The 17,883-nt window shown below is 34.3% G+C and overlaps 1 protein-coding gene across 5 annotated transcripts in view; it reads left to right on the top strand.

Moving 5' to 3' along the window:
• C4BPA (complement component 4 binding protein alpha) overlaps positions 1–17,883 on the top strand; it is a 45,324-nt gene that overhangs the window by 12,057 nt on the left and 15,384 nt on the right. For 4 of the 5 annotated variants that reach the window (XM_074309033.1, XM_074309034.1, XM_074309035.1 and 1 more), the window contains exons 3-8: positions 2,736–2,927; positions 7,051–7,150; positions 9,558–9,643; positions 11,920–12,114; positions 14,164–14,346; positions 16,112–16,303. In XM_074309033.1, coding sequence (XP_074165134.1) covers positions 2,736–2,927; positions 7,051–7,150; positions 9,558–9,643; positions 11,920–12,114; positions 14,164–14,346; positions 16,112–16,303 — 948 coding nt within the window. The remainder of the gene's footprint in view (positions 1–2,735; positions 2,928–7,050; positions 7,151–9,557; positions 9,644–11,919; positions 12,115–14,163; positions 14,347–16,111; positions 16,304–17,883) is intronic. The other variant, XM_074309036.1, reaches the window with a different exon arrangement.

The following is a 17,883-nucleotide window of genomic DNA, read 5'->3' on the forward strand; positions in this document are numbered from 1 at the left end:
TGAGAAAATCTCTCTCCAATATTGCCAGTGGGGTTTGTTGGGCCGCACACTGAATTATCTGATATGGAACAAAATTGACATTAGTGATACACAATGACTCTTCTTAAACTTTCAGGGAATGCCCAAGACCAATATACTCCCTGGGATCAACTAGGACTAAAATCAGAGATTTAACTAGGAATTTTTGTATCTTGGGGTAAGTTAATATTGAGAGGACTCATCAGGAGTGTCCCACTGGTAGAGAGAAAGTGTTTTCCTAGATAAGGCTCTTACTTTTGTTGGAGGGAAAGGAAATGATGCCATACAGGGAGGAACAGAAATGAAGCTCAAGATGGTAACATCTATACTTTCTAAATTTCCATTATGTATGGGAAGCAGGAAGTGAATAGAAAACAAGAGAAATATTTAAATGTAAAAAAACAACAGATAATTTTGATTATTTTAGCCTAGTTCTATTTCTAGAGGGAGAGGACCAAAGGTAGATAGAAATTCCCCCATGAGTCTGAAAATATCTCTCTAGCCCTTGACATTTTAGAATTATAGCTACAACTAGAAAAAATTTCATGAGAGAAAATAAAATTATAATGATAAATTATAAAGATAAAGTTCAGTTAACTTTTTGTTTCAGAATTAATAGTTAAAAAGAAAAGACTGATAAGATTTCTCTTTAAGATTAGTCCAAAGGCTTTAGACTAGAATAATTTTAGAATTCTTTCTTAATATTTTTAAAAGAGAGGGGCAAAAAGAGGGGACACTCGTGTCTGAATGACTGGAAGGATGATGATAGCCTTGACAGTAATGGGAAAGTTGTTAAGATAAGAGGCTTGAAGTGAGAAGAAGTAACAGTCTTGTTTTTGACATGTTGAGTTTGACATACATATGGGATAACCAATTCAAAATTTCAAAGGGAAGTTGTAATGAAAGACTAAAACTTTAAGATATATAGATCTGAAATTCATCTGTGTAAACCCATGGAGATGATAAGATTACTAAGCAAGACTGTATGATAGGAAGAGAAAAGAAGGCCCAGCATAGAGCCTTGAGTGATACCCAAAGTAGGGGGCTTCAGAGATGCTAAGAAGAATGGAGAGTGAGAACATGCTATTACATTTAGTAATTTTGAAGAAAGCGTTTCACATAAAAGATGAGGTTGGAAGTCAGATTGTAAAGTGTTTAGAAAAGAGAAAGAAGAGATGTAGAGAGCCAGTATAAATGGTTTTCTCAAGGAGTTTAGTCACAAAGGGAAGGAGAGATATTGAACATTAGTGAATAGGAATGGTCAAATCAAGTGAGGCTTTTTTTTTTTTTTAAGAAAAGAGAGTGTTTAAAAAATGACACCACCATAGCAGCAGTGAAGAAGTCAGCAAATTAAGAGAAACTGAAGTTTAGAGAAAGAGTAGTGGAAGAAATCTTTTTAAGAAGATGGGAGGGAATGGGATTCAAGAATAAAGATAGAGGGATTTGTTCTTGGCAAGAATTTTTTTTTTTTAATTTGAGATAAGAACAAAAAAAGAGATAATAGAAAAAATACCTGAATGATGTGAGATGAGGAGGAAAGAGAGTTCTTAATAAATGGATTCACTTTTTTTTTTTTTTTTTTTTTTTTTTTTTTTTTGGTGAAGTATGAAGTAAATTCAAAAAGTAAGGTGATAACTCCTTGGGAAAATTGAGGAAAAATTAGAAGATTTAAAATAGAAATTGTAGAAATTACAGAAGCAAATCCATTAGAGATGAGTAGAATATTTGTTTTGTAGAGATGAAGGCTCAATTAGGAATAGATAACATATTTTTGTAGAGGGCCTTGATAGCACGATTTTGAGGATTTCCCTGGCTCCATTCACTAGTATGTGAATAGAAGTAAAGGAGGCATCTGATAAGAACAATGCAAGTTGTGGTCTAGTTCTATAATCACAATTGGCTTATAACTTGAATAATCTTGGCAAGGTGGGCAATAAGAAGGGTTAATAAAACTCAAGTCTTATCTTTCTTATTTAATTAAGTTCTTGCATAAATAGAGAAGCAGAGGTAAGATTTTTGTGCCTTTTATCATCATCAAACTACATTTTTTATTCTTGAGTATATATATATATGTACATATATACATATATATATATATACATTCATTGTTGGGTTTTTTTTTTTTTTGTTTTGTTTTTTTGTAAATAAAAGGTTTATTGTAGAAATTTGGAAGTAAAGCTCAGTTAGAAAGACACCAGGGCCAGAGATGGCTGCTGGGTGGGCAGGAACCCTTACATGGTCGGTAGGATACCATGTGTTGGCTGGGAGGGCTCCTGCAAAGAGAAGGCTCCAGTTTGGCCCTTTTATACATAAAAGAATGTGGGTGGTTCCAAGTTCTTGGCGGGCTTTTCAGTTAGCTCAGATCAGGTGAGGGCTGGGGGAAGCTGAGCTGATAGTGGGGCTGGGCCTGGATATTCAAAGGGTGCCTTTGACCAGGATTTGTGAGTCAAGATCAGCCATGGGTTGGGCAATTAGAAAGGAATCTTAAAGGGACCTCAACCTCCATCATTTCCCCCCTTAAACAGTTGAGACTTAAATTCATTTAAGAAAAAAAGAAAATTTGGGTCAGTGTCCTTCATTTAAGGCAAGGTTGTTCTATGGGGATCAATAGACACAAAAACATTACTCCTGCCTTTCTACAATATGCTATTTAACTCATGACATTATCAGCAGATTCTAAGTTTTAATCTTTGAATCTCATTTGATTTGATGGCCAGGTTCTTGTGGTCCCTTGCCCAAACTTGTCTATGCTGCCCCAATATTGTCTATGGAAATGTCAGACAAAACTACCTTCTCAGATGGAGAACAAGTGAAATATACTTGCCGCCCAGGCTACAGCCGGAATAGCTCCAGAGTTACACTTACCTGTAGAGATAATTCCTGGTATCCCACTACTCCATTCTGTGTCAGTGAGTACCTAACATTTGATTTTTGATTTCCTTACTTTGTACTTTAGAGCTTTTCTGAATGTCTGTGTGCTTCCCTGATTGTGAGGCACTTTGGAAAACTACAAGAACCTTTGGATCCTTAGGGGATTCCTGAATCAGTTACTGTGTCAAGGTAAAGGTGCTATGTCAAGGTGTGTTTCATTTCTAAAAAAAAAAAAAAAAATCAATATATGAAAATACAAAATGGAAAGATCATGGGGAAATCATTTGTTCTGTGAAAGCAGATTAAAAAAAAAACCTACAAAATAACTTACTAGCAACCTCTTTCAATACATAAACTGCTTTTTGATTCATAAAATTTTGATTTATTTTTCAAGGTCCTTTATTTTGCACATGACCAACTGTCTCCAAATATTTGAAGGACTGTCATATAGAAAGATTAGATATTTTGTGTGCCTTTAGAAGGTAAAACTGAACTAAGAGTTAAAGTTAGGAAGGTCCTAAATGTTACATCTGTCCAACCAGAATGCTCTATCTTCTGAGCAAATGAGTACTGCATTTTTGAAAGTATGTAAATAGACATTATTTGATTATTTTGATTATTTGAGTTGAGGACATATTAGGGAATTTCTAAATCAAGCATGGGGTTGCTAATATAACCTCTAACATCCCTACAATTGTATATGTTATTAGGCTTATATTTTACTCCCAGCTCTGACATAGTTATTTGTGTAACATTGTCCAAGTCCCTTCCTCTTACTGGATCCAGATTTTCTTAATTAAATTAAAGGGGTCAGATTAGATGATGTCTAAGGTCCTTCAAGGAGAAAATAAAGTTCTATGAATTTATAAGGAACATCAGATATATCTATATTGTATGTTAAGTAGTTTTTCTTTTCATTAAAAAAAGTTTTGATTTTTTTCTTTTTTGAAATTTAATATTTTATTTTTCAATTCTATGCAAAAACAATTTTAACTTTTATTATTGAACAATTCTGAGTTCCAAATTTTCTCCCACCCTCCAGCTCCCCCAATTCTTGAGAAGGCAAGCAACTTGATAAAAGTTATTCATGTACAGTCATGCAAAAAATTTTTATATTAGTTATATTATGAAAGAAAACAGATAAAAAGATAAGAAAAAATTTAGTAAAAAGGAAAACCAAAAATAAGTAAAACAAAAACCCAAAAAACAAAACCAGTATGCTTCTAACTACATTCAGATTCCATTAGTTCTTTTTTCTAGCAGTAGATAGCATTTTTTCATCAAAGGCACTAAAGAATTGTCTTAGATCATTGTATTGCTGAGAATAGCTAAATCATTCAGAGTTGATTATCATTACAATATTGCTGTTACTAATATTCTCCTGGTTCTGCTTACATCAATTCGCATCAGTTCATGTAAGTCTTTTCAAGTTTTTTAGTTTGGGTTGTTGTTTAAATTTCTTTGGAATACAGGTACTACTGGATCAAAAGGTATATGCATAGTTTGATTGCCTTTTGGATATAGTTCCAAATTGCTCTCCAGAATGCAATTCCACCAATAATGCATTAGTGTTCAAATTTTTCATATCCTTCCAATATATATAATTTTCTTTTTCTGCCATAATAGACAATTTGATAAGTGTGAAAGAATACTTCAAATTTGTTTTAATTTGCTTTTTTCTAATCGATAGTGATTTAGAGCATTTTTTCATATGAACTATTGGTAGCTTGGGTTTCTTCATCTGAAAACTGCCTGTCCATATCCTTTGACCATTTATCAATTGGAGAATGATTTGTTTTATAAATTTGACTCAGTTCTCTATATATTTGAAAGATAAGATAAAGATAGAGAAGCTTACTGGAACTTTCCCCTCAAAATTTCTGCTTTCCTTCAATATTGGTTTTGTTTGTACAAAACTTTAATTTCATTTTTAATTTAAATTATCTATTTTATTTATTTATTTATTTATTTGCTGAGGCAATTGGGGTTAAGTGACTTGTCCAGGATAACACAGCTAGGAAGTGTTAAGTGTCTAAGGCCAGATTTGAACTCAAGTCCTTCTGACGTCAGAGCTGATGCTCTATGCACTGCACCACCTACCTGCCCCCAAAATCTTCTATTTTTTTCCCAAAATGCTCTCTATCTCTTGTTTAGTCATAAATTCTTCCCTCATCCATAGATCTGATTGATAAATTATTCTGTTCTCCTTTAATTTGCTTATAGTATCTCTCTTTATGCCCAAATCAAGTACCCATTTTGATCTAATTTTAATATACAGTGTTGATCTCTAATTTCTGCCAAATTTCTGTCCTTCCTCCTTTCCCCCTCCCAGATTGCAAGCAATCTGACATAGGTTACACATGCAATCATATTAAACAAATTTCCACGTGTTATGTTGTGAAAAAAGAATCAGAACCAAAAGAAAACAATGAAGAGAAAGAAATCCCTCTCTCCAACTGAAAACAGTATGCTTCAACCTGCATTCAGATTCCATAGTTCTTTCTCTGGATGTGTCTAGCATGTTCTATTATGAGTCTTTTGGAATTATCTGAGATAATATTATAATGCTGAGAAGGGCAAAGTCTATCGAAGCTGATCATCACACAATGTTCTCCTAGTTCTGCTTCCTTCATTCAGCATCAGTTCATGTAAGACTTCAGGGTTGTTGTTGTTGTTGGTTTTGGAAACCCACCTGTTCATCATTTCTTATACAATAATAATATTCTATTACATTAATATGTCACAATTTGTTCAGCCATTCCCCAATTGATGGACATTTCCTCAATTTTCAATTCCTTGCTACCACAAAGAGAGCTGCTATAAACATTTTTGTATAAGTGGGTCTTTTTTTCCTTTTTTATTTTTTCTTTGGGATATAGGCCTAGTAGTGATATTGCTGGGTCCAAGGGTATGCACAGTTGTGTTGACCTTTGGGCATAGTTTCCAAATTGCTCTATAGAATGGTTGGATCAGTTCACAATTCTACCAACAATGCATTAGTGTCCCAATTTTCCCACATCCTCTCTAACATTGATAATTTTCATTTTCTATTATATTAGCCAATCTGATAGATATGAGATGGTAATTCATAGTTGTTTCAATTTGCATTTGTTATATAAATAGTCACCATTATATTATGAAACAAAGCAAAATGAGTTGACTTACATAAGACTCAAACCCATGAATTTTTAAAACTGAAATATTATAGTTTCATTGAATTGTATTGAACTGCATGTAAAGAATTTTTATAATCTTTTAAAACTTTTTTCCAATTTGGAAGTATAGTAAAGCTAGTAGACACTTCCTCAGAATATTTTTTAGTTATCTTTTTGTTTCATTTTGAGTTTTGAGTTGTCTCCCTTCTTCCCAATCCCATATTAGAGAAAGCCAACATTTGATATAGATATATGTGGAATCATGCATACATACTTCCATATATCACTTTTTTCTCTGGAGATTGCTTGTTCCTTCGTAAATCCTTTATAGTTGATTTGAATGTTAATATTACTCAGAATAACTTAGTCATCTACAGTTACTCTTCAAACAATATTGCTGTTACTATAGTTCTTAGTTCTGTTCAATTCATTATGTATTATTTCATGTAAATCCTTCCATTTTTTTCTAAAATCAACCTGTTTGTCATTTCTTACAGCACAATAATATTCCATCACAATCATATACCATAAACTATTCAGCTATGCTCAATTGATGGGTATACTCTTAATTTCCAGTTCTTTGTCACCACAAAAAAGATTCAAATCCATGATTTTGACTTATCCAGTTGAACAGGCAACTGACCCAGCCAACTTATTAACAGACTTAACTTGAGCTAGTGATCTTAAGACTTGAAGAGATTGTATGATTCAACAACTAGGAACAATTTAAGAAGTCTTTTGCCTCCCTCACCATTCATTCTGCTGTAGGGATAATAAAAAATAGATCAAAGTCTTTTTTTTTTTACTTTGGTCTGTCTCAAAGAAGAATCTACAGAGACAATGAGAATAGAAGAACTGAGGATTCATTCTAAGCTTTTGATCCTTTAGGTCTTTCTGAAAGATAGGTCATGAAGATAAGGTTATGTCTTCCCCAATGCTTTTTTTTAAAACTGTCATAAATTTCTAGCAATTAAAAACTTTAATTCCTGCTTTATTTTCCTCTTAGAAAAACGATGCCATCACCCAGGAGAACTGAACAATGGGAGGGTGTTCATTAAGACAGACCTTGAATTTGGTTCCAAAATAGAATTTAGCTGCTTGGATGGGTGAGTGTCAGATAGCCTGAAATCCAGTATCTTTTTGGTCTATAGAATAGATCTTCATGCTACAAAGAACAATTTCCAAAAAATAATAACTTCTTCCATTAGAATGTAATCTAGACATATAAACCTCTAGGAACATCTTAATTGAACCATTCTAGCAGTTTGAAGGTAAAAGCATGATTTATTTATTTATTTATTTATTTATCTATTTATTTATTTATTTATCTGTCCATCTATTTATTAATTAATTAATTAATTTGTTTGTTTATTTATTTATTTATTTATTTATCTATCCATTCATTCATTCATTCATTCATTCATTCATTTATCTATTTTTTGCTGAGGCAATTGGGGTTAAGTGACTTGCCCAGGGTCACACAACTAGTTAGTGTTAAGTGTCTGAGACCAGATTTGAACTCAGGTCCTCCTGACTTCAGGGCTGGTGCTCTATCCACTGAACCATCCAGTTTCCCCAAAGGTATGATTTATTAATCAGTCAGTAAGCACTTATTAAGTTAACACTTTGTACCAACCACTGGGCCTGGTGCTAAGAAAAGAAATACAAAAATGGCACAGTGCTTGTCTTCAAGGGACTTAACATTTCACTATGGATAGCCATATTCACAAGATGAGTAAATACAATATATATATATATATATATAATACTCAGTGATTTGGGGAAGAGCAACACTAAATTAGAAGAATTAAAGAAGGTCTTTTGAAAGTGGTATAAATACTAAAGTCAGTCCTTGAAGTTGACAGAGTTCCAAGAATCAAAGGTGAAGAAAAATGGATTCTGAGCACAGGGAGACAGTATGTATAAGAGTTTCAGGTAAGAATATGGAACTTTTCATTTTTATTTTCACTGAAAACCTATATTTGCTAGTTTTACACTTTGATTTTGTTTTGTATACTATGGAAGCTTACCAAATTCAGACAAGGAAGATTATGAGGGGAGTGGAAAAAATATTGGATTTGGAGGAGAAGGATCTAGATTTGAATCCTGGCTTCGCTATTTCCTACTGGTGTGACCCTAGACAAGACGCTTTACTTCTCTAGGCCTCAGTTTCTCATCTATCATAGGAAAAATAAGTTGTTCTTGCCAATGGCGTCAAATTCTAATGGAATTGGAATAATGCCTTGCAAAACACAAATTAACATTATGTATACTATATTGTATTTTTATTTATTTTAAAAAATATTTCCCAATTATATTTTAATCCAGTGGTCTCATTCTGCAGTTTTTCAGGTGGCCCATATGGTCCCTTCCAAATCTCAAATTCTATAATTTTGTATGTTTTCTTTTATTATATAGTGAGAAGTAGAAAATTCTATGAAGTAGAAATAGAAAATCTAATCTTTCTCTTTGTGCCTCTTTTTCAGGAAACTTAGAGTTAAGTACACATTACTCAGAAGTAGTTTCAAATTCTAACTTTACAGCTTACTTCTTATCCAACTCTTAGAAAGGACACTTCATCTTTCTCATATATGACTGATTCACTCTTCTCAAGAAAACTTCAATAATTCTCTGGGTCTCAGTTTCCTCATCTGTAAAATGATGAGGTGAAATGATATAATTTCTAAAGTGCATTTTAGTTCTAAACTCTGTTAATGGGAACAAAACACCAAAAGCTGACCTCTCAGAGACTCAGTACATCTATGATTCTTCTCCTTTCATTGACTTTTATTACTTTTGTTATTCAGTCTTATGAAATCCCATATCCCTTTTGGAAGCAGATAAAATATAAATTATAAATTAATAATGATAATCTTGATGATATTGTGATTGCTAGTTTCACTAAAAATGTTTCCTCCAAAGAAAAAACTGATGGAATGGAGTTCTGAGATGGAAGAATAACACAGAGGATATCAAGCTCTAATTATGAGTCTAGCAATAAAGAAGTCAAGGCATTGACAGGAGTCAATGTTTAATCACAGTTAAAAGGAAACTGGAGTCCTAAAATCCAGGAAGTCTTCAAGTTGAGAGGGGAAATAAGCAAATATTATTTCAATTCAAAGATAAGTAAAAGGAAAGCATTCAACATATTAGTTTGCTCAGAAGAACTACAATCACTAGTCTAACGTTTCTGAATTGGCCAAATCCCAAAGACAAAAAGAACCTATTTATCTTCTGCCTCTTTTTGTAGTAAGTAGAAAGTGATCTTAAGTTTTTAAAAAGTGAGAAGCTAAGGAAAGGATGCACAGCTACAAGCATGGTCTTCCTTTGTTCTGGAAGGAATCTTTCTCTAAGTATCCTATCCCATTGATGAACTGTACTTGAGTTGGTCAAAGCTATTGTTGGTATCTAATGGATAAGATGCCAAAGATAAACTAGTAAGGTACCTCTTATGGCTGAATTATACTTATGGTAAGAAGAATTTAACTAATGCTTTTGATTCTACTCATTCAGATACAACTTAATTGGATCATCAACAAGTACCTGTGAGATTTTTGAAACAGGAGTAACTTGGAGTGATCCTATCCCACAATGTGAAAGTAAGTCAAGATCTTTTCTACTTGTTCATGAACCTTCTTGCCATCAAAGTTCTTGTATTTTTAAGTCATCTCTAACTTCCCTTCCCCTCATTCTACATTTTCAATTGATTATCAAGTTTTCTCAATTCTTTCTCCACAGCCTGTCTTACAACATTCCATTTTCTCTATCCATAGATTATCACTGATACTTTGGAATGATTACAATAGTTTTATACTTAATTTCTCCTCCTCTTTTTCCCTTAGAAGTCAAGGAGAGATTTTTAAGGATCAGATGTGTCCACATCATTCTTCTCAAGAAGCTCCAGTGGTTTCCTATTGATTCTAAAATCAAACATAAATGCCTTTGTTTGGCATTTAAACCCTTTACAATCTGAATCTGATCCATCATTCTAGAATTAATTAATAGACATTATAGATTTTAGAGCCGAAGGGACCTTAGAGATCATTGAGTAAAATCCTTATTTTATATATAAGGAAACAAAGCCACAAGGAGATATAAGTGACTTGCCCAGAGTCACACAATTAGTAAATGTCTGAGTCAAGAATGATTTTCATATCTACCTGATGCTGATTTGAGTACTCTATCCATTATATTATTCCATATAACTACAGCTATTCCATATAACTCTCTCCCATGCCTTCTATATTCCAACCAAACTATTCCTCCTCATCTTATAATTCCTAGCTTCAACCAAAGTTCAGCTGAAACTCAAGCTTCCTACACAAGTCCTTTTCTGATTCCTTCAACCCCATAATTACTCTCAAAATAAATTGCTTGATATTTACTTTGTATATGTCTATATTTACTTATTTGTGTATATTCTTATACCTAGTAAAAACACTGAAGGGAGGGAATAGTTCCATTTTTGCCTTTATGTCTCCAGCATCTTGCACAGCATTGGCACATAAACAGAGCTTACTAAATGCTTTTGAAAATGAATTTGCCATTTGATGACATTCACAGAAGTATTTGAAGTATGCTAGATTTGAAGTCAGAGGATCTAGATTCATATATCAGCTCTTCTTCTTATTTCTTGTGGGACCTTTGTTTCTCTGGACTTCAGTATCCTCAACTGTAAAATTTTTTGATTTTTCTCTATACCTTCTAAGGACCCTTCTAAATTGAAACTTATGTTTCTGTATATGATAGAGAGTTAGCTAGATTAAAAAAAAAGATGACTGATAGAAGGCTAGATGATTAGATACAGAGATGAATAGATACATAAGAAAGATAGACATGTGAAGAGTTAGATGATAGTAGTGATAGACAAATGATAGATAAATTGATATGGATGTCTGGATATATAGATATAGATATAGATAGATAGATCAGATAAAATATAGATAGATAAATTAGATTAGAAGGATAGATATAGGAATAGATGAATGATGGATAAATATAGATAGACATGAATAGATAAATGATGTATAAATATTTACAGATAAAGAGATAGATAATAAATATAGATAGAGGGATGGATGAATGAATGGATGGATAAAGATTTCATTAAGCATTGTAGATAACATTTTAAAAACTGATAATGCCTACTCTCAAGTTTATATTATAATAGGAAAAGACAAAGGCATAAGGGGAGATGAAAGAGGGGTAGAGAAAGTTCCATGGTAGGGAACAGAGAGTGAGTCATTCATTGAGGAAAAATGAGTTAGCTGCTGAGGAAGTAGAATGATCTGGAGAGTTAATTGAACTGGGAATGAAGAGAGCAGCTTGGCTAAAGGTGAAAAGTGAATAAGTATGTACTAAATATCTATGTGCCAGGCATAGTACTTAGCACTTTATAAATATTATCTCATTCAATTTTATTGTAGTTATTGTTGAATCATTTCAGTTGTGTTCATAGCTTCATGACCCCTACTTCCTCCTTGAGCTTTCTTGGCAAAGACACAGGAATGGTTTGCTATTGCCTTCTCCAGCTCATTTTACAGATGTGGAAACTGATGCAAACAGGGTTAAATGACTTGCCCAGAGTCACACAACTAGTTGTGTCTGAGGCCAGACTTGAACTCAGAAGAGGACTGCTTGATTTTAGGCCTTGCACTCTGTTCACTGTACCAACTAGCTGTCCTCTCATTCAATAGCCTGATCAAAAAACAGCAGTCCCAGACCAGGCCAGGCCTAAGGGCAGTGTTATCCTAAAAAGCTCAAAGCAGCTAGTGGGAAGGTAGAACTCGAGAGAGTGAGTTGAGCTGAAAGGAGAGTAGAGAGATAACAATAAATCTCTTCCCTGATTATATTTTCTTCTCCATTTTGTATCCAGTTATAATTTGTCCTCCACCACCACACATCAGCAATGGAAAGCATAGCAATAGAGAGGATGAAGTCTACAGCTTCGGCTCTTCTGTGACCTACAGATGCAACCATCCATTCTCACTTATAGGCGAAGCCTCAATTTCTTGTACTGTAGTAAATGGGACTGTTGGTACATGGAGTCCACAACCCCCTACATGCAAAAGTAAGTGAAGAAGGTGAAGAAGTAAAACAACATCTTCAAGGTTTTATTTTTTAATGGAGGATGGAAGTTGGAATAGGTGGTGCCAGAAATTCACTTGAGTGCAATAATTATACTTACATTTAATATTAGTTGAATATTAGCAGATTGCCTAAGGCTAGACCAAGTTCTAAAGGGTCAATGGGGAAAAAGCGAGAAACAAAATTGTCCCTGTCTTCAATAAGCTTAAAGGCCAAAGGGAGCCATAAGAGGACTGGTATATATTGCACCATTAATATCTGTGTAACACTCTGGGCTCATTTCCACTGTGGACACTAGCATTCATAAGTTGGATACCCTGAGGATTATAGGGTAACTATATGGGTGGCCAACCTAACCTATTTACCAGCAAGCTCTGCCTGTAACAACCAACTAGTAGATCAGTTAGCTTTTAGCAAAGGTATTTACCCCAATGCTATAGCAAGAACAAGTATTTCATAGCATTTACCCTCAAACTTGGGACACACTCTCCCACAACTACACCTTAAGTTCATATTAAGTAAGACTGGGTATAAATTTATAGTATAGTGATCCTGAGGCACTCATATAGAGATGATAAAGGTCTAAGGCAATTCATAACTCTGGACTTGCAATTTCTCAGTGTTCTTTAATTCTCTGAGGGTCTTCACTCCCTCTGCTGAAGGGTTTCAAAGATAGATAGATGGATGGTCCCATTATTCAGGTGATCTGGCTTCTCATAGGCCACAACATCTTTGCTCAGCAGTTGACCTGGTACTAGGCTGATGCAGGAAACCCACTTAGTTATAAAGCTACTTTGTTACAGAGTGAGGCTGTTTCTAGACTGTAGCTGTTTCCAGACTGTACCAAAAATCTCTCTCAACTACTGGGCTATTCCAAGAGTGTAATATATCAGCTGGATGGATTGATGTTCTGGATTCTCTAGACTTACTCTTAGAAGGGTAACTGTTTCATGTTTCTTTTACACCAGGGGAAAATGGAGCTCTTTAAAAATCAGCCATCTAGGGCAGCTAGGTTGCACAATAGGAGCACCTCTGGCTCTTCTCTTAGGCTAAAACTTAAGAAGCTTCTCTTATTAGACTCCTCAGAGAAAGATTTGTGAGATTTGTAACTTCCAGGAAGGATGTAGAAGAGGTCTAGGCTTTCCTGTTCAGAGGTAATATTCATGGAATGTGACTCCATTTTTACTTGTGATGATTAGTTAAATTGTAATTCCCAGTTGCCTATTGGGTCACCGGTGGATAAGTGGTTGAGGCAAAGGTAATAAGCTTTAGAACCCCTTTTAGGACTAGATGAAGTATTTCCTTTGCATCTTTTTCCTTTCCAAGTCAATGTCTTTGGGTCTTCTGACCTTTAACCTTTTTGAAGTCTAAATTACACATTCTTGCTTCTCTGGAACATTATTCCCTTCTTAACTTTTAATTTGAAATCACTCTTTTGGATTCTATAGGACAAAGTCAATTCCTCCCCTGCTACACCTCCATTTTCTCATCTATAATGAGAATCTTAACCAAATATGACTATGTTCTGGAATACAGCATTATGGTCAGAATGATGGAGCAAGTGTAGTTATTCATTTATTCTGATTTTTTTTGGAGCTTGGTACTAGGCAAATATTTGAAGTTATAAAATATTTTTACTATGTCTCATGAATTATAGAATTGTAATTAGAAAGCACCTTAGTAGCAAAACATAAACTTCACAAATTCCTAATCTGTATCCTTGAATTTGGCTTTTAAAAATAGTTCAATAACTATATTTCAATAGAATTGGCTTCCTTTGTATTCCTATGTTTTATAAGTATTTAAAAATATCATTTTGAAGAATCCTTAGGCTTCATCACATTGCCAAAGGAATCCATGACACAAAAATGTTTAAGAACCTCTGATCTAGGTCAATATCCTTATTGTATTAACTAGAGAACTTTCTGATATGTATCTGCATGCAACATTAGGGACATCCAATCATGTCTTTGCTAATGTGTTCCTGTTGTTACATCAGATAATTTAGCTGTCTCTTGTTTTCTTCCTTTAGAGGTCACGTGTAAGCAGCCACAGTTTCCAAATGGGAGATTAATCTCTGGTCTTGGACCCATATACACATACAGAGACACTGTTATGCTCGAATGCAACAGGGGTTACATTATAAATGGCAGCAATATGATTCACTGTGGAGCTGACAGTCAGTGGCATCCTGATATACCCACTTGTGAGATCAGTAAGTATGGACACATTCTAAGCCTACTCCAAGTGTATAGGAACACAAAAAGGACTGGTATTAATATACTTTGTCATAATATAATTTTGTTCTGTTTCAATCCTCAGAAGACTAGATGGCTGATTCTTTTTTTTTTTTTTTTTTTTTTTTTTTTTTTTTTGAGGCAATTGAGGTTAAGTGACTTGCCCAGGGTCACACAGCTAGGAAGTGTTAAGTGTCTAAGTCCAGATTTGAACTCAGGTTCTCCTGACTTCAGGGCTGGTGCTCCTATTGTGCAACCTAGCTGCCCTAGATGGCTGATTTTTAAAGAGCTCCATTTTCCCCTGGTGTAAAAGAAACATGAATACAGTTCTGTTTATATGTTTATATTAAATGCTAATTATGATAATTGTTATTTGCTATGTTTCCAGCCCCTTGGTCTAACCAACCATATAAACAGAGCTAGATCACTTTGTATCACTTTGCAAAACTTAAGCACACATATACACATCTTTGATCTTCATAGCTATCCTAGAAAGTAGCTGGTTTGATTATCTCCATTTTTATAGATAAGGAAGCTAAGGCTGAGAAAGGTTAGCTCAGCCATACAATTAGCAAACAGCTGAGACTGGATTGGAATTTCTGGTTTCAATTACAATATTTTAGCCACTGTAATCACCCAATTGTCTCTTTTATTTTGCTTTGTAAAATTTTTACCCCCAGTTCAACCCAAAGAAACTACCATTCAAAATATAGAAAGCTGGAGCTCAATAGATATATTTTAGCAATGATATTTTCAATTACTTGAAAATTATACTTAGAGTCATTCCTTATACAAACATAATACTACTTAGGAAAGACAAAAGAAACTGAAAACCAAAGCTTCAGTTGTGAATGATCAAAAAATATTTTGTTCTTGCTAGTTCTTTATCTAAAATGTAAAAGATGAAGTTCCTAGAGGTAATCAAGGTTGGTGACTAGCTAGACACCTTTTGTCCATTCTTACAATCCAATTAGGAAGCACTGCAAACTTTTACAATTTGTCTTTACTGCAGGGTAACAGGCAAGTCTAGTCCTTCCCCTTGAACATAAGGTCATTCAAAGATAAGTTATTTTAGGTGGGATTAATAGTGTTGTTAAGAATATAATAACATAATAATAGTATTTATGTAGAACTTCAATGTTTACAAAATCCTTTATATATGTTTTCTCATTTGATTTTCACAGCTATTTGGGAGATAGGTTCTATGATTATATCCATTTCACCAATGAAGAAACAGGGGCACAAAAAAGATTAATTGACTTATCTAGTATATGAATCAGGATTTTAACTCAGGTCTTCCTGATTCCAATTATACACAGTGCTTTGTGCATTATGCACTTTAGTTTAAGAGGAAAGACAATATCTCCTCTCTGGGTTTTCTCAATGACCAGAAATCATTCATTTTTCGAATCTGAACATTCTTCCTACAGCTATGCACACTATGTGGTATTTCCACATATAGACACATTCAGTGCACTGGTGGAGATGTTCCTGTAATAGTGTCCAGTTTCCCACCTACCTCTTTTCAGTCTTCAATAAGGACACATTTTATTCCACAGAGATATCTTTCAGTTCCTGGACAATTCCCTGTGCCTACCCAAAGAGAATTTCTGACAATTTCAATGGTATCTTAGATAATTGTTTAAGTTAGTTTCTGCCATGTCATCTTTTAAAATGTCAGGTTGCTATGTTGTCATGATTGGCCTTAGTAACACTTGTTTTCAATGCTTCTCTTATGACCAGATGCCTGCACTAAACAACCGGTTATTCCAAATGCTGAACTTAGATTCTATTATAGATTTGAGAATGTGTTCCCGGTTGGCACTGTGTTAACATTTACATGTAAGAATAGATACAAAGCCACTTCAGATACATCACTTACCGCAACCTGCCAGGAAGATTTTAGCTGGCAAATTAAGGGAGGATTTTGTGAGAGTAAGTATCATTTACTATTTCCATATTCATCTGTGAAACCCAATTTTAGGAAACTAGTTGATTTTGGCAGTGTATTTTGGGGAATGGTCTCTTTTTTTTTTTAAGAATTGCATTAATTTTTTAGAGTTCTAGAATGTTAAAACTAAAAGGGATGATAGAAGTCATCTGAAAGAATTTTAGAAAAAAGCAGCATAATACAGGAGAGTGTTGTCCCTGAAGTTAGAGAGCTTCAATTCAGATCCCATCTTTGTCAATCACTTATGACATGTGTCACCCTCCTATATGAAAGTTTCATCATCTGTAAAATGATAAGGTCAGACTAGATTGCCTTTCCAGTCCCTTCCAGCTCTAGATGTATGATCCTATAATCTAGCCCAATATTTTACTTTAATACAAAAGAAAACTGACCCTAATGAATAGGCTTTGAAAACATTAGTCTATGTAAATAGAGGTTCATTCTTTGCAAAGGGTCTTGATCAGCCTATTAAGAAGTTATCTTTTCAATAGTAAATATAATCAAACATCACTAATTCGGAACAATTTAAAAAAAACATTGTTTTGTTAATGCAAAGTAGGAATCACTATTTTGTTAGAGCTTAAGAAATAGTTTCAATGCTTTAAGGAACTCAAGTCCTCTTTTGATGGCCCATCATATTGTGATATATGATACTTGCAGGCTCTGTGAAATTGAAAAGATTTCGGTTGGGCAAGGTGATTTTTCCTGTTTTTTAAAATTATAGTTTCTCTAGATGACAGGTAGTCCAATACATGTTAAATATGTTAAAGTATATATAAGATGATTTAAAAAAATCTTTGAAATGATTTATATATTTTATTTCAAAACAGCCATATGAAGTAAGTGGTATTATCTGTATTTTACAGATGAGGAAATTGTGCCTCAAGAATGTTTAAGTTACTCATAATTATTTAGTAACACTCAATAAGCAAATGTCTAAACTGGAATTTGATCTGTTTGTTTGCTTGCTTATTTTTAATAAAGGAAGTTAGTTACATTAAAATACAACATATTTGCTCACCAGGGCTCTCTTCTCTTCTCCCTTTATACTGTTTTCCTTGGTGATTTTACCAGTTCACATAGTTAAAGATTATCATCTCTATGTAGATGACTGCCAGATCTACTTATCCAGCCTTAGTTATGCAAGCCATAATTCAATATTAACCATGCTGCAACAAAAGAAAGAAAGAGACAGAGACAAGGACACAGAGAGAATGAGAATGAGAGTAAGGGAAGGAGGAAGGGAGGGAAGGAGGAGAATATGAAATCAAAGCTATCTAGGAAACAAGGAAGGAAGGAAGGAAGGAAGGAAGGAAGGAAGGAAGGAAGGAAGGAAGGAAGGAAGGAAGGAAGGAAGGAAGGAAGGAAGGAAGGAAGGGAGGGAGGGAGGGAGGGAAGGGAGGGAGGGAGGGAGGGAAGGAGGGAGGGAGGGAGGGAGGAAGAAAAGAAGGGAGGAAGGAAGGGAGGAAGGGAGGAAGGAAAGAAGGGAGGAAGGAAGGGAGGAAGGGAGGAAGGAAAGAAGGGAGGAAGGAAGGGAGGAAGGGAGGAAGGAAAGAAGGGAGGA

Source organism: Sminthopsis crassicaudata, chromosome 4, assembly GCF_048593235.1.
Source record: "Sminthopsis crassicaudata isolate SCR6 chromosome 4, ASM4859323v1, whole genome shotgun sequence".
NCBI lineage: Eukaryota > Metazoa > Chordata > Mammalia > Dasyuromorphia > Dasyuridae > Sminthopsis > Sminthopsis crassicaudata.